This window comes from Puma concolor, chromosome B2 (assembly GCF_028749965.1).
Source record: "Puma concolor isolate L17-30 chromosome B2, mPumCon1.1.hap2, whole genome shotgun sequence".
In the NCBI taxonomy this organism is placed as follows: Eukaryota; Metazoa; Chordata; class Mammalia; order Carnivora; family Felidae; genus Puma; species Puma concolor.
Window position 1 is genome coordinate 31,509,145 of NC_141671.1, and position 15,706 is coordinate 31,524,850.

Sequence of the window (15,706 nt, forward strand, 5' to 3'; positions counted from 1 at the left end):
TGCTTTTAAGGTTTAAAACGGGAGCCGAGGTTAACTCTGTCATACTGTGTCACATTAAAAAGGTGTGGGCCTTTAGTTCTGTTCTGCAAATCACCTAAGGAGGAGCGGGCTGAGTCCTCCAGCCGAGGGAGATGGGCTAACACCAGCTCCGCAAATATGTGTTCGCACAATCCAAACGTCGGGCTGATCCCAGTTCTGCTCCCTTCTTCACTAAAAGGGAGCGGCGAAGCCAAGCTCTGCTCTCTACGTCACCGAAGGAGGCCGGAGCCATTTTGAACCCTGAGACCCTAGCACTTGCTCTCTTGCCGAGCTCTTCGCCGTCTTTTCCGATCTCGGCCAATCAGAGGTGAAAGAAACGGCCCAATCAGCCTGGAGAGACCACAGCCAGAGGCCCCGGATGAGGCCGAGCCAAAGTCTTTGAACCTCAAACCCCGCCAATCGTAGAGCAGTCACCATGGCGACAAGCTAGAGGTGAAGGGGTGGGACCAGAGAAGGCTTAACCTTCACAGGATTGGCCCACCTCTTCCCGCCGCCTGCAGCTCATGCGCACTTTCCTTAACCACCATTTTCCATCGAGTTCCAGCCAATCAAGGGCTTTGGAGCCCTAAGCTCCAAAGTCCAATAGGAATCCGGACATTCTCTGAAAGGGGAAGTGAAGGAAAGAAAGGGGACTTGTAGTAGGCGAGGCCTGTGTAGTCCCGAACCAATTGCTTATGGCCTTTGCTTATGATTGGCAGTTACTCAGACGAATAAAGCTCCCCCGGGTCGGGCGACCGGACGTATCGAGTTGTTACCAATCCCGTCGCATTGCATACTGACTGAGACTGTATCAGCCAATAATCATTGTGCAAGGGCGGGACTGCGCGAACCTCACTCCTACCTTTGGACCAATCCTTTCTTTTGAACTGTGTGATTGGCGGGCACTCAGGCCAATAGTGCCTAGAAAACTTTGAAGCCCGCCCAAAGATCGTGGGCCGGAGGCGGTTTCTTGTTGGGGCGTGTGTGTGTTTTTGAGGGGATTAAGGGGTACGTAAAGGCGAAACAGAACAGTCCATGGCGGCAGCGGAGGAGGAGGACGGGGGCCCCGAAGGGCCAAACCGCGAGCGGGGCGGGGCGGGCGCGACCTTCGAATGTAATATATGTCTGGAGACTGCTCGCGAAGCTGTGGTCAGTGTGTGTGGCCACCTGTACTGGTGAGAATCCGGGAGTGGGAGAAAAGTGGGGCTCACCTCCATACTAGGGAGGCATACAATCATACAGATAATAGAGGTCACGTCCCCATAGGTGAGGCCCGAGAAGGGGACTCAATGTCTCTTTGAGTATGTGTGGGCAAGAGAGTCACGTCTGTACAGAGGAGACCCATAGAACGGAGAGTCATTGGAACTAGGAGCTGAGAGGTATGGTGTGTTAAGAAGTGGGGCCGGACCGGGGGTAGGGCGGGGACAGCACATCTGTACCGGCGAGACCCGAGCTACCTTACCCCAGAAAGTGAGGGGTCTTAGCTGTACAGGTTAGACTCAAAGGTTAGGGGTGGCACACGTTGCTTGAGTAGGTTGAGACCTAGGGATGTGGAATCCCATTCAGATGAGATATTGGTAAGCAGTGGTATGACAACCTGAGGACAAGGGCACTGAAGGAGCAACCCTGAGAAGTTAAAGGTTTGTGGAAATAGGGACTTTATTGAGCCTAGAAGAGAGGAAAAGGAGTAGTGGAAGAAGGTGCTAGTAAAAGGGGGTCTGGTTTGGGAGTGATAAGGCCAAGGACAGGGCTGGGACTGAAAGAGGAGATCTGGAAAGCTGTGGTTGAAAAGAACTGGAAACTAAGTCGAAAGGCAGAGAAGGGAGGAGATGGGTGTGTGTGTGTGTGTGTGTGTGTGTGTGTGTGTGTGTGTGTCTTTGTGTGTTTGGGGAGAGGAAAAGGTTGAGCATGTTGAGGATGGATATAGCTTTAGATGTTGTAAGATCAGAGAAGAAGGAAGGCCAGATTGGCATGGTAGAGGTTGCAGAAAATGGGAAAAGAAGCAGGTAGTACCTGGGAGAGGGGGTGAGATGGGACTCTATGAGGTTGGATCCTTTGTCTCTTTTCTGTAGCTGGTTTGACCTTCTTTTTTTTCCCCCCCATCCAGTTGGCCCTGTCTTCATCAGGTGCGTACTCAGAGGAGATGAAGAGGGAAATGGGGAGGTCTGAGGAGTTCAAAGACCCTGCTGTGTACTGGAAACCACTTCATTTTCTCCCCCAGTGGCTGGAAACACGGCCAGAGCGGCAAGAATGCCCAGTGTGTAAAGCTGGGATCAGCAGAGAAAAGGTTGTCCCTCTTTATGGTCGAGGGAGCCAGAAGCCCCAGGACCCCAGGTGAGAGAGAGGGGCTGGTGCTGAGGGAAGATGGAAGGCTTCTGCCCTGGCAGTGGGGTGTAGAAGGGGAGAGAACACTTCTTCTTGCTAGTCCCTCTCCTATTCCTCAGATTGAAAACTCCACCCCGCCCCCAGGGCCAGCGACCAGCTCCGGAGAGCAGAGGGGTGAGTCTTGTCTGATTGTGTTCTTTCCTTGCAAAGACCTGCCCTGTTCCCCTCTGACTTTCTCCACCTTCCTAGGGATTCCAGTCATTTGGTGATACCGGGGGCTTTCACTTCTCATTTGGTGTTGGTGCTTTTCCCTTTGGCTTTTTCACCACCGTCTTCAACACCCATGACCCATTGCGTCGGGGTACAGGTAAGAGCCTTCCCTCAGCTCCTAGCAGGGAGCCCTCTGAACCCCCTCAGTCCCCTTCCCAACGTAGGAGTGGATGCTTCTTCCACAGCTTTCCTCTCTCCTACAGGTGTGGATCTGGGACAGGGTCACTCGGCCTCCAGCTGGCAGGACTCCCTGTTCCTGTTTCTCGCCATCTTCTTCTTTTTCTGGCTGCTCAGTATTTGAGTTTTGTCTCCTTCCTACCCACCTCCGGCCAGAGGAGAATCAGTATTGGGGGTCCTTGCTGACCCTTCCTGACTCCTGGCCCCTCCTCCCCAACCACTCCATTTGTACTGGCTGAGGCCAACCCTGGCCACTTTCTAGGAGGGTGCGGGGAGGAGGAGTGACAGAATATGGAAGAACCTTCTGCTCTGAACTCACTGAGTAGCATCATAACTCCCAGCTCTGGGATGGGAGGACAGACAGAAGAGAATGTCTGTTTCTTCTCTCTACTGATCCTTTGCTTCCCCCCACATTTCTTGATTGGGTGTGGAAAGATGGGCAAGTCTCCCTCTGATTCTCCCCTACTTTCCCCTTGTTGATTTAACTTAATTTTTCTCTCCCCAGTGTCTATTATGGGTTCTGACTTAAGTGCTTCCTTCCCCTCACTACCTCCTTTATTATAAATTGAATAAACAAGGTGAGATGTATTGATGGAAGCTCTGCCCACCTTTGTCCTTACCTCCTTCCTTCCAGAACAGGAGCAGCTTCTCTCTAACTTGAGTAAATATCTGCGTGGTGTGGGGAAGCATGAGGGTGAGCCTCTCTCCTTCACGGCTTTCAAGGGTTCAGGGGTGAGGGCATCTTACACATACACATACACACACACACACATGAGCAAACAGGGCAAGGTGTTTACTTCTCACTGTTGGGAGGCTCTGGTTGTGGAAGCACATTTGGTGAGGTGGGTACAGTTACACAGGAAAGAACTAGCGTGGGGCCAGAACAGAGCAGGGGTGGGGGGAAAGAAAATGGAGGTGATGGATGGAGTCTGGCTGTGCATCCCTCAAGGCCCTGCTGCACTGCCCTCAGCTGCCTCAGGCTCCTCTGACTGATTCAGCTCTTCGCGCTCCTCCTCCTCCTCCTCCTGGTTTTCTGGGGCCTTCCTGAGGAGGAAGATGGGGGAGAATACTGCACATGGTTCCCAGCACTCCATCACTGCTCCCCCTTACCTCCCTTCTTGCTGCCTGGAAGTCTCAAGTCTGAGGTCTCTGGCTTTCTCCACTTACCTCTCCTCTCCTTGGCGTCGCTGTCTTTGCCATATGATGGCCCCAATGAGCAGGGCAGCTATCCCCAGGCCTCCCAGGATCCCCAGGGCTAGGGCTACAGTTCCCAGCCTCTGCCCTTCCAAAGAACCTGTAGAGAGATGCAGAGAAGTGAGGGCCTGGCCCCTCCCACTCACCATTCCTTTCTTGTCAACCATCCCCCCGACCATCCCCCAGTCACTTTGGCCTTTGGGAAAGCCTCACCTGCAGTTGGCCCCTCCTCTGTTTCTGAAAGACAAAGTCAGAGCAAGTTAGAAGGGAAGGTCTCAATGTGAGAGAAAGTAGGCTATTTAGTGGGAGCCCCAGTGGAGTCTTTCCCTTTCTTCAGTTCAGAGGAGAGAGGGGACAGGCTGTCTTGGTGTGGCTTGGGTGGGGCAGAGGAGGCCTGGGTATGGGTACATGGAGGGGACAGTGCCAGGATGGAGTAGGGAATTCGAGTCTGCACCATCCTTTAGCCCAGCCCCAGGGTTCCTGGGATTTGGAGAGAGGTCTCCTCACCGATGATGTGGACACTGACAGCACGGCTTTCCTGGGGCCCATGGCTGGGATGGGTGGCTACACAGCTGTAGGTTCCCTGGTCCTGAGGTCTTACCTCAGAGAGGAGCAACACAGGGTTGGGGGTAAGGGGCAGGGGCACGCCCTGTGGGGAGAAGGGGGATAGGAGACTATTACAAAGTGTAATACGTTTCCACACGTCCCATACTCCTATCTTTGTCTCCATATCTTCTGATATTCTGTCGTCTTCCCCAGGTCCTTGCCTGCCTCTCTATGAGCTTCCTGTCCTCCTAGTTGCCAGTGATGTGTCTGTCTACTTCCCAGCCCCCTCTCCAGGTTACTCACGTCCTTGATCCAGTGGATTTGAAGGGAGGACTGGGCAGGGGTTTCACAGGTCAGGGTCACGGTACCACCAGGAGCTACTGTTCCACCTTCTGGCTCTACCACCAATTGGACCTCCAGAGGCACAGGCTCTGGGGGTGGGGGCATGAGGTTGAGAGTTATACCTATGTGTGGTCCCTGTGGCCATGGGCTTCACTCTTCCCTCCTTGAGGGCCAAACTTTCAGGCCCTCCCCACCTCCACTCACCCCAGACGCTGAGCTGGATGGGGGCCGTGTGTAGGGCTCGGCGCCGGGGAAGGCCAGGACTGAAGCTACAGGAGAAAGTGGGATGGAGAGCTCCTCCCCGGGCTGGGGTCACCATCAGTTCTGACTGGAGTGTGAAAAGCCCTGTTTCAGGGTGTCTCCTGGTCTCTTCCTGCACGGACACTCCTATGGCGGGGAGGAGAAGGGAGGACAAGGCAAGACCTCTCAGGGTGGATATGGGAGGGGTCAGAAAGAAGGCAGCAGGAGGGGGAACTTTGGGACTTACCTTTGCCATCAGGTATGAGGGGTTTCCCATCCAAGTGCCAGTTAAGAGTTCCGGCAGGGTAGCCCCCCTTGGACAAACATGTCCCCACCTGGGGAGAGAGTAACCATCATCTTTGAAAATAAGAGACTACACACACATGTGCACACAAACGCATATACCTACACGGACACAGCTTACACCCCCTTCCTCTTCTCAGGACTGCTTTCTACTTCTCCCCTTTTCTTCCACTACCTTATTGGGGACACCAGCCATGAGTTCAGAGGCAGGATCCATGATTTCTGGCTTCCCAGGAATCTCTGAAGGAGGGAAAATTTCAATCAGAGGCTGCAGCTCTGAAGACTCTCATACCCCAGGTGCGGGAACTGGGGCATCTGAAGTCACAGGTTCTCACACACCAGGGCCAAGGAGTCAAGGGCTGGGGTTGAAGACTTTTCCTTAGATGAAAGGTGGGCCATGGAGAAGGCCCTGAACTCTTACGGTAGACTCGGACTTGGTAGGTTGACCTCGTCTCCTTTCCATTCCTGCTTTTTGCCCGGCACCGGAAAGTCCCCTCATCCTGGATCCCTACTGCCGGCAGGAGGAGGGAGCCATTGGGGAGCACTCGAGCTACACTATCCCAGGGGCCTCCCTGGGGAGACAGGACCTTCCAAGCTTCTGTTCGGCCTGTGTTCTGGGGACAGAGGAGAGGAGCCTGAGCAGGGCAGGTTCTTTGGGAAAGGACTCCTGAGGCAGGGAGGTGGGGATACAAATCATCACTGGTCTCTCTGGAAGTGGGGAAGCTGTGACAGGAGCCCTGCTTACCAGTTTCCATTCCAACTGCTGGGGTGGTTTCTTGGGGGCCCCCCTACAGTTCAGCACCAGTGGCTTCCCAATCCGGGCTGTGACGTTTCGGTCGCCTACTACTGCCCCTGGGAGACAGTACAATGGTGGAAGGGTAGGAGGGAAATGGGGGCTAATAAAACTAGGACAAGGTGGGTGAGGGAGCTTGAAGAGCAGTGCCCAGGTTCCAGGAAAGTTCTGGGCAGATTTGGGGAGGACAGAGTGCTTTCTGCAGGGAGGATTGGTGTGAGGGGAGTGGCTCACCCCACAGACTGAAGACCAGCACCCAGGCTCCAGCTGCTGCCCCTGCTGCCATCCTGCTTCCTTCCCAGGCTCCTTGCTCTGTCTGCCCCTCACTGCTGTGGCCACCGCCCTAGGTGGGGCTTGCACCTTCTCCCCTACCCCCATCTTCCCGTCCTGTCCCGTCACAGGGAATGCTAGGAATTCATGCTTCTTGGACAAGAGTACTTCAGATACTAGGAGAAAGTTATCACCCCACCCTTAGGCACTGCCAGTCTCTGGGCCCAGCCATATCCATGGGGGTGGGGAGTGTACCTCCTAGGGTCTCTTCTCACTCAGGACCCCCAACCCATCCCGTCAGTCCACGGAGGGCTTGCCTGGTAGACAACTGGAGACCACTGAGGGCTTGCCTGGTAAGACAATGGGAGCCCCATATGGCTTAGGCAAGGTTGCTAGGCAACAGGGTTCAGGCCAGGCTTTTTCCCTTGAGGAGGGGGTGAGGGTGAACCCTGGGGCCTGGGTGGTGAGGGCAAGGCTGGGGGAACTTGGGAAAAACACCTGTTTGGGGCTTTATGAGAAAAAGATTTTTTTTTCTGGGGTTTTTCATGTTTTTGAAAATAATTCTCAACTAAACCCAGGGAAAAAAGAAAATTCTTTATTTAAAACTGTGTGTGTGTGTGTTGTGTGTGTGTGTGTGCGTATGTGCGTATGTGTTTTCTTTTTTCCTGTGAAACTACAAGTTTACAAGTGAGGAGAGAACTGCCCCCAGCCCGTGCCTCCCACCCACCACCCATCACCCATCTAACCTGCTCCCCTTCAGTCCTGCCTGGATCTTTGACAGAAGAGGTTCCCCACTAGGACAGTCTCGTAAAATCCTGAGGATGTTTGAGGGGTTCAGATGGTAAGAGTTCTGGCCAAGGATGGGACATTGGTGATTTTACTTTCCCACATACCTGGCTTTTTGCAACCTCCCTCCTCTCTCTCCCCACCCTCCTGATTTTGGACTGAGAATAAAAGATGCCACATTTCTGGGGAAATGGAGGGAGATAACATAACACAAGCACCCAACCCACATTAACATATTTGGCAATAAGCCCCTCCCCATTCTTCCCCCTCCAATCTGCAAATAGTAGTTAAAAAAAAAAAAAAAAAAAGATTTAAAGACGTGTCACTCACAGGGAAAGGTGGCATTTCCTCAAAGTTACTGAGTCCAGCCCTGCCCAAGGATTGAGGGAAGTGGGGGGTGGGGACAGGTCAGCAGAGCAAGCCCCTGACTATCTCCACAGCAAATGCAGCAAAGAGCTGCCTGCATAAGCAAAGAACATCCAACTAAGTGATTTTAGGGGTGCAGGCTTGGTGCCCTGCTAAATGTACTTTCTGGTGGACAGGACTGGAGCCAGCTGGGCCTCTTTACAAGTTCTATTTGTTCCCCTTTCTCTTATCATGACCCCTTTGGCTATCACCCCTAACATGGGAAAGCAAGAAATTAAAAAAAAAAAAAAAAAAAGTCAATATATTTATAAAAACATCTACTTCCCCAAACTAAAAATTAAGAACCAATAACAGCAACAAAAACTTTTCAAAATACAGATGGATCCCAGGGTTTTGTTTCTTTCCTTAACAAAACAAAACAACAAAAAAAATTCAACCCCAAAGCCCAGTCAACAATTCCCTAAAGTAGCAGAAACTCCCTCCGAGGTAGATATCTGAGTCAGACACTCTAGTCCACCGAGCGATTCTATTGGTTTAAGATGAGCTGCGTATGAGGTAATAAAGCCATCTGGAGGGGCAGGGGGTGGGGAGGCACAGGGTTCATGGCCCATGTCCTCTGTCCAGAAGGTGTGTCCCCAGTTTTGGCATCTCTGGTTGGGCAGGGCTGGCTTCTCCACAGATCCCAGAGCAGATAAGTGGGGTGGGGGAGCCCAGAGAAAAGAGAGAAATGGAATACAGTACGGGGTTGGAGGGGGATGGAAAGACAGCAGAGGGAAAGGGATCTGAACAATAGGATTCTGGGTTTTGTGACAGAAAGGAAGAGAAAGGCTGAAAAAAAAGTTAAAAAGAGGGAGACAGACCCCACTCTCCCCTTAGGGGAGCCCATTCTCCCTGCCACGTAGTCAGCACCCCCAGCACTGAGAGAGTCTGGTTGGGGAAGGGATGACCCCATTTGCCCTTCTCTGTCTTGTGCTTCTCCTGTGTCTGGGGTTTGTCCTCTGGATGCCTGTGTCCTCTTCAAGAGTCGCCTTGTGAGCCCCCACCCCTGTGGCCCTGAGGGGCAAGATCAGTTGGAAGTGTCAGAGTGAACGCTCCCTGGTCCCTCTGTCGGGGACGTCACTGAGGATGGGGTTACAGCCTCCTGCCAGCCACCGTTTGCCTGAAAAAAGAGAGAGACGGTTGGGGCAGGGCTCTGGGAAGTCTAGTGTGGGGACAACACTGCCAGCAAAAAGGCCCTCTTGTCCTGGTGAGAGTTGGACAAAGAGAGCTTCATGTATCCACTCACCCTCATTTCCCGAGGGCTGTACATCTGGCCTCCCCCAAGGTTATCCCCGTAGCCCCCTGGCCCCATTGAGTGTCGGAGTGATTCCACCTGCAAGCAGCAAAGAAGGATATGACACAGTGACGAGTCTTATACCTTGAAGAAAGGGAAACCGAGTTTGGGAAAGCCCTACTCAAGGGGAGATGGGCCACCTGACCTGGGAAGCAGAGTAGGAATCTCCGTTGAGCCCGGGCATCCCCAGAAACATGTCTCCGGATCCTGAGAGATTGAAAGAGCCGCCAGAGCCTTGGTGGGGGGAAAGTAGAGAAGGGATTAGAAAAGAGTATAACACAGCCTTTGACGGCAGACAGGATTCTCACCACAGCTCTGGTTTCCAGAAAGCTCTATGAACTAGTTCTGGGGGTGCACCGCTATGCAAATTATCCATAAGACAACACTGCAACACTCAGAAGGAGCAGGCAGTTTCTGAGCCTCCCCCCTCCGTCCCTGGCCACTTGCTGGAAGATAGAAGTAACTTCGCTGGAGTGGCCTCTGTCCCCTGACATCTCCATCCCATCTCAGCTAGGTCCTTCTCACCCCCAAAGGCCCCCTCTCAGCTGTGATCCTGCCTAGATAGGAAGTGGGAACAAAAGCAGGAAGCGTGCAAGACAGCCAGCCAGGATGGCAGTGGGGTCCACCTGCAGACGAAGGGGGTGTCGGGGAGCTGGTGCGGCTGTGGCCCCCCTGGGTGACTGACACGGCGGTCTTGACAGCATAGATGTTTGCTTCCTCTTGGAACTTTCCAATATTTTTCTTATACCGAATCCGCTTGTTGCCAAACCAGTTGGAGACCTGTGGGGTGTTGGGCAGAAAGCAGGGTCAGGTAGAGAACTTTATGTTAAGTCCCTCAGTCAGTAGAATCAGAGAGCTTTTGACCTGAAAACTCCTCCCCAAGCCTCCCCAATACCTGAGAGACAGTGATTCCGCACTTCTTGGCAAGCTCCTCCTTAGCCTCTTCACTAGGATATGGGTTACTCAGATGCGAGTAGAAATACTCATTGAGGACCTCAGTGGCCTGTTTGCTGAAGTTGCGGCGTTTTCGTCTACAGAAGAGGGAGAAAGGTGGTGAGGAGGCCGGCTGTTCGGGCAGGGCCTCCATCTTGCCTAACTCTGGAGAATGCCACTGCTATAGGGTACCATGTTGTGTTGCACGGTGGCCCAGGGGCTTGGAGAAGAATGGGAAGGAGCCCAGGGTTGGGGGCTGGCCTGGGCCTCTGAGCCCCACCTGGCATCCAAGAAGCGGGAACGCAGAATCATGACAGCCTCACAGGTGCTCTGCTTGAGCTGCATCTGGATGGCGCTGAACTTCCGATGGATGATGCTCACCATGCGCTCCATCTCCTTGGGTGCCACAGGCCGTGTGCGGCTCTGTTCCCTCAGCAGGTTCATGACGTGGGTTGTGAACTCGTTACACGCCTATAGTGGGAGCCAGTGGGTTGTGAGGAGGGGCCCTTTGGCCCTGGGATTCCCCTCAGGAGCCTCTCCTTTCACCCACTCCAGCCTTGTCTCCTCACCTGCTCATATTTCTCCAGCTCCGAGTGGTAGATGTGGCGGATCTGAGCAAGTTTGCTGCGATAGTCCGAGTGTTCGATGGAGTTGTCAGGGGACACGCCGCCCCCGGAGGCTGCTGCGGCCGCAGCTGCTGCCGCTGAGCCCCCTCCTTTCTCAGGCCCAGCCACACCCTCTGCCAGAAGCATGTTGTCCAGGCGCATCAGCTGTGGGTCCACCGGCTCCTCCTCTTGGGAGCTTCGAATGCTAAGGCCTAGCATACAGGCCAATGAACTTAGGGACCCAGGGAACCCACAGCCAGCTCTCAGCCCTCCTAGTGTCTTCCTGGAGACCCAAGTTTCCAGGTTTTGGTTCCCTCCCTAGTTCCCCTTAGCAACTTCTCTACCCCCTACTGTTCTCAGGGCCCCAGGTTATCAAACTCTGAGCCTGAGTCCTATAAAGAACAGGATTCTGTCCCCAGAAGGGAGAAATCAGAGGGGGTCCCACATACCGGTTTTCTCCTTGATTTCACACAGGACACTAAAGAGAGCAGGCTTCATGCGGTGGCAGTTGAGGGCGTGTTTCCTTGGGAGGAAGGGGAGAGAAGAGTTGAGGAGCTATAGAAACAGAGGAGGGATTGAGTGAGGGAGACCATGAGGGTGAGAGGGGAGCCTCTGAACCAGCAGGGAGGTACAAAGTGGGGGTGGGGGCAGAATGGAGTTGGGGGGTTCTTGGGAAGAGATCAGCTCCCTGAGTGTGGAAATGTGGGGAAGCTGCTTGGCTTAAGGAAGATGGAGGGAAGATGCAGGCAGCAAGATAAAGGCACTGTGGGCATGCACGGGGGCTGTGGGAAATGGGTCTACAGGGGTAGGGGAGAGTTTGGGGGTGCCTGCTGACAGGAGGGTGACTAGGTAGACTGCAGAGGAAAAGAGATGCAGACTGCAAGAAGAGTCAGAGTTTGAGGTGCCAGAGAGGGGTTGGAGGAGTTGAATATAGATGTGTGTGGAGGGTCCTGGGACTGAACAAGGCAGGAGGCTCTGATGTTCCTAGTGTCCCGCTGAACAGGGGCCAAGGGTGGGGGAGGACCCTTGAAGGCTGGGCCATGGTGGAGAGGAGCGGTAGGAGCTTTGGGAAGGGCTGTGGAGGTCCCCAGGCCTGGAGAGTATGGGGGTGGGCTGGGAGGAGAGTTAAGACAGCATAGCAGTTTCTTAGTCTGAGAGCCAGAACAGGGCTCTGGAGATGGAACATGTTCGAGGGAGTATGGGGGTCAGTGGGGAGTTTGGGGGGGGGGGGGTGAGGCCACCCTGGGTTCCCCTCTTTGAAGGTTTCAGGGCCTGGGGGTGAAGGGAGGTTCGTGAAGGAGGGCTTATCTTGGAGCTCCCAGGAGTAAGGAGAGAAGAGAGCTTTAGGATCCTGGAGCCGATCCTGGAGTAGGGGGTGGGGGCGACTCCCAGAAGATTCAGAGCTTGTGAATGGGGTTTCTGCTGGGTCTGTGTGGGGTCCCGGGGTGGGGGCACTCACTTGGCCTGGGCCTCGTCCAGGCTCTGGTCGGTGATGGTCATTATCTGCTGCAGAATGTCCCCGATGTCTTGCTTCCCTCGGCCTCCCGGGACCCCCCCGCTACCCCCACCGGGGTCTCCGCCACCGGGAGGCTCGCCAGGGCCCCCAGGCTCCCCACCCACCAATCCCAGGCCCCCCCGGCCCCCACCTGGAGGGGGCGGCCCCAGCAGCCGCTCGTCCATAGTTGGGGGGGGGGCCCTGAGGCCCCCTCCCTGCTCCGCCCCTCCCCCCGCCTGGTTACTTCCCCCCCCCCACAAACTCGGTGGGGCCGCTGCTCCCTCCGCCCCAACCCCCGCCCGTCTCCCCCCTCCCGGCTCTCCCGGAGGTTCACCCCGGCCCTGAAGGGAGACCTGGGGTACCGGCTGGGCCCCCCACAGGAGACCCCGGCCCCCGGCGGCGGAGAAAATGGAGCCGGAGAGAGAGAGGAGGCCCAAGCGGGGGTGTGTGTGAGAGAGAGAGAGAGAGAGAGGGAGGAGGGAGAAGGGGGGAGCGAGGGAGGGAGGCGGGGGGGAGGGGAGCGGGAGAGGAAGAGGAGGGGAGAAGAGAGGAGGAACAGGGAGGAGCTGGGGGCGGAGAAAGACACATAGAAACAGAGGAACTAGCATCGAGTGGAGGAGGGGAGAGGGAAGAGGGGACGAGGGGAGGAGACTAGACCTTGTTGGGGGGGGGATATGCTTAGGCCAGGGGGTTGGACTTCGGTGGCCTCGGAAGGGCGGGGTGGGCGGGGGGAGGCGTATTGGGGCTCAGGGGCCGCAACTTGGGTTCTGAATTAGGGAATCTAGGTGTTGTGGACTCCGGCCCCTAGAATCCCTGGGTTCACAGACAGCTCAGTTCATATTTCTTCTCCTAATGACTCCCCTCCCTGTTCTACTTAATTAAGACCAGGAGAGGGGGGGCTGGGGGGTATAATTAGGGAGGTCTCCAACCGCTGCTTAATGAGCCAGTAATTAACCAGCCAGGGAGGGGAGCTGGCCTCTCGCCAAAGTAGGGAAAGAGGCGGCCTCTTGGCCTCACCTTCCTATCTCCCCCCGCCCCCCCCAACCGCCTCGCAGCCCCAAACACCAGTCTTCGTCAGTCCAGAGGAGAATTACATTTATTCATACAACCAAAACATCGGACTCGGAGCAGCAGTGGGGAGGGAGGGTGGGCAGTGCTAAGTGTCCATTCACAGCCTGTAGGCCCCTCAGTCCTGGGGTGGGAGTGCTGGTGGTGGGGTGGGCGAATGGTCTTACCTTTTTGTAATGCCCTCTCTCCCTTTCTTCTTACTGGGAAGGAGGGTGGAACTGTCTCTCAGGCCCTAACTTTGGGAGATTTGCCTTCTCTTGGGAGATGGAGGCCTGAGCCCTCAGATCCTGCCTAGTGGCTAGATTACTGGGGGTATCCCCACAGCTCAGGACCAAGACTTCCAGCCACTCCTTGGGATCAGGGGAGGGGGGGGGGTGTTCCTCAGTGGCTGGGATCTTCTCACTGCTTCAAGCTCCCATGTACTGGGGGAGGGAGTTAAATGACCATCCTACCCCCAGGACTTTCACCTCCTCTGTTCCTCGGGAAGGTGGATGAGGATGATGGATATTGAGATTTCTCCTGGGTCTTCCAGTCTCTGGTGCCCCTGCCAAGCAGGGGTTGAGGGCATGCTGCCCAGCTTTGAGCCCCAGGAGTGTGGAGGGGCTGGTGGAGGGGCTCACATCTCAGCAGGTATGTGTGGGGGGCCGGGACCTTTGCTCCTCCATTCGACCTCCACCCTGAACTCTCAGCAGCAACTCCAGGAGCTCCTGTCCCCCTGGGGGTAGGGGAGGCTCTGACCGCTGGGCTTCCATCCGCTGGCACTAGAGGAGTGGAGGGAAGGGAGTGTTGGTGAGATTTTAAGAGGGGCAGGCCTTGCAAGGAGCCAAGGCTGGCGAGAGGGTATGTAGGATACCTGTGATGGGGATGGAGGGACCGGGGCCTGGCCAGGGGGTAGATGGTGGGGAGGAGGGGTAGGGCCCAAAAGAGAACAAAGGCCAAGAGACCAGAAAGCCTGGGTCTTGCCTTCTGGGGAGGTGTCTCACCTGGTGACTGAGGATAGTGCTGTAGAGCTGTTCTCTGTCCTCAAGAGGCCGAAGTGGGGCTGGGGCTATGCTTGGGGGGTTCTGGGGGATGTGGAAGGTGGCTCTTTGCTCCTCTAGGCGGCGGGACTGGGCCTCAGCCACCAAATCCAGAAGGAGCTCAGTCTGCAGGGAGAGCAGAGAGGCCGAGCGGGGCCCCAGGGCTGGGGAGAGGAGGGGTAGGGCTCAGAGACCCAGAGAAGGTGGCAGACAGGAGGGGTGGTGGTGCTAGATGACTTGGAGTGAGAGCTGAGGGGGTGCAATGAGGAATCAGGAGGAGGTGGGGAGAGGGCCTTGGTAATGGGATCAGGAAGGATGTGGGCACCAAGGTGAGGGAGCTCCCTGGGCGAGTGAGGGTACCTGTGTGGTGGGTCCCTGGAGGAGGAGGGGACGGAGGAGCAGATCGCCAAGGCCGAGTGGTGGTGTTCACAGGGGGCCAGCCATGCTCATCCTGATGGGGGCCCTGATGCTGGGAGACATCCGGTCCAATCAAGTGGGGGTGTGGTGGGCAGGGGGCTAGGCTGACAGCCTATTTCCTCTTTCTGTGTCTCTGTTCCTGCCTCAGTTTGCCCAAGCCCTTCCAAGTCCCCCGAGTCCCCTTTCACTGCGTCCCTGCCCCACATCCTCTTACCTCCCTCTCTCCCAGTGTCAGCCTTCCCAGCCCAGTGCGCAGCTCACCTGGTCACCATTCTCTTCTTCCTGGGGTCTCTCGGCCTCCATCCCCTGGAGGGGAGAAATTGATGGGGGTGGGGTAGCTGGGATTTGGGAGGAGGGCTGGAACCCTAGGTTCCTGAGGGGAGTGGGGGCTGGAAGGGGTGGGGGTGAGCCAGGGGCTGGATGCCTGGGTACTGAGCAGGAAGCTGGGTTCCTGGTCAGCCCCCCCACGGGCCCCGCCCATCCCTGTCAACTTCCTCCAGTTCTCTTTTCCCACCCAAACTACTTGCTCGACCTCTCTCGCCCCAGGGGAGCACAGAGACTGGGAAAAGCGTCTCCAGCTGCAGTAGTGGAGGGGTTTATCATAGAGAATGACTCTTGGCCTTCACATCTCCAGAGGTTCAGTAGTCCCTCAACCCTAGGCTCTGTTCTTTCCACTCCCCTCCTCCCCTTCAGCTCTTTCTGTCAACACAGGAACTAGCTACACAGGAAGTGGTTTTACTCCTCAGAACCCCCCCCCTCCCGCCCACTCCCCCAGGTCCCCTTCCTAAGAGGACCCTGATGTAGGCTTTGTCCTTCTGTGTCCTAGCTTCCCACAGACTTATGGGGACTGGGAGGGGCATGGTTCCAGTGGGAAGCAAAGTACTCAGACCCAGGGATGTTGGGCCCTCAAACATGTACATATACCCCTAGCAGTGGCTCCAACACACAGTAAGTATTCAATAAATATGTGTTGGATAGTTATCCCTGCCCTCTAGGTGCTTATAGTCTATTCAGGGGACAAGATATGTACCAAATATGAGACAAGGGGCAGGGGAAACTTTCCTCTGGTTATGAATGAAGGGTATAGAAATGGAAAAGGGAGATGACCTTCTCCCTGGCTTGGTCTCAATACTGGTCAGGTGCGCTGGCACCAGGGTGGGAACAGGATAGAGATATTTGGAACCTCTAAATGGCAACCTGCCATAT

The 15,706-nt window shown here is 55.5% G+C and overlaps 3 protein-coding genes across 8 annotated transcripts; 1 reads left to right on the plus strand and 2 right to left on the minus strand.

Moving 5' to 3' along the window:
* Window positions 1–969: 969 nt before the first annotated feature.
* RNF5 (ring finger protein 5) lies at window positions 970–3,378 on the plus strand. 2 transcript variants are annotated; one of them, XM_025917092.2, is made up of 6 exons: window positions 970–1,193; window positions 2,126–2,144; window positions 2,240–2,352; window positions 2,463–2,517; window positions 2,593–2,710; window positions 2,817–3,378. In XM_025917092.2, the coding sequence occupies exons 1-6, from the start codon at window positions 1,054–1,056 to the stop codon at window positions 2,912–2,914; spliced, it is 543 nt and encodes a 180-aa protein (XP_025772877.1). In that variant the 5' UTR covers window positions 970–1,053; the 3' UTR covers window positions 2,915–3,378. The 2 variants fall into 2 exon arrangements, with proteins under 2 accessions (XP_025772877.1, XP_086562018.1); XM_086705892.1 differs by lacking the exon at window positions 2,126–2,144 and having other exon boundaries at window positions 1,094–1,193.
* A 184-nt stretch (window positions 3,379–3,562) lies between these two features.
* AGER (advanced glycosylation end-product specific receptor) lies at window positions 3,563–6,726 on the minus strand. Of its 3 annotated transcripts, XM_086705848.1 has the most exons (11): window positions 6,443–6,713; window positions 6,161–6,267; window positions 5,837–6,029; window positions 5,591–5,655; window positions 5,360–5,447; window positions 5,077–5,259; window positions 4,834–4,961; window positions 4,492–4,633; window positions 4,198–4,221; window positions 3,958–4,084; window positions 3,563–3,834 (listed from the first exon to the last, which is right to left on the minus strand). In XM_086705848.1, exons 1-11 carry the CDS (start codon window positions 6,492–6,494, stop codon window positions 3,735–3,737), a joined length of 1,209 nt encoding a protein of 402 aa, XP_086561974.1. In that variant the 5' UTR covers window positions 6,495–6,713; the 3' UTR covers window positions 3,563–3,734. The 3 variants fall into 3 exon arrangements, with proteins under 3 accessions (XP_086561974.1, XP_086561973.1, XP_086561972.1); XM_086705847.1 differs by having other exon boundaries at window positions 3,563–3,859; window positions 6,161–6,726; XM_086705846.1 differs by having other exon boundaries at window positions 6,161–6,724.
* Window positions 6,727–7,051: 325 nt separating this feature from the next.
* Window positions 7,052–15,165, minus strand: LOC112853778 (G protein-signaling modulator 3). 3 transcript variants are annotated; one of them, XM_086705897.1, is made up of 12 exons: window positions 14,762–14,938; window positions 14,444–14,552; window positions 14,048–14,247; window positions 11,961–12,007; window positions 10,951–11,024; window positions 10,466–10,713; window positions 10,177–10,367; window positions 9,859–9,994; window positions 9,590–9,743; window positions 9,109–9,197; window positions 8,916–9,002; window positions 7,052–8,789 (listed from the first exon to the last, which is right to left on the minus strand). In XM_086705897.1, exons 1-12 carry the CDS (start codon window positions 14,801–14,803, stop codon window positions 8,697–8,699), a joined length of 1,470 nt encoding a protein of 489 aa, XP_086562023.1. In that variant the 5' UTR covers window positions 14,804–14,938; the 3' UTR covers window positions 7,052–8,696. The 3 variants fall into 3 exon arrangements, with proteins under 3 accessions (XP_086562023.1, XP_086562022.1, XP_086562021.1); XM_086705896.1 differs by lacking the exons at window positions 7,052–8,789; window positions 8,916–9,002; window positions 9,109–9,197; ... (4 more) ...; window positions 10,951–11,024; window positions 11,961–12,007 and adding exons at window positions 13,075–13,825; window positions 15,033–15,165 and having other exon boundaries at window positions 14,762–14,806; XM_086705895.1 differs by lacking the exons at window positions 7,052–8,789; window positions 8,916–9,002; window positions 9,109–9,197; ... (4 more) ...; window positions 10,951–11,024; window positions 11,961–12,007 and adding an exon at window positions 13,075–13,825.
* Between the last annotated feature and the right edge of the window lie 541 nt (window positions 15,166–15,706).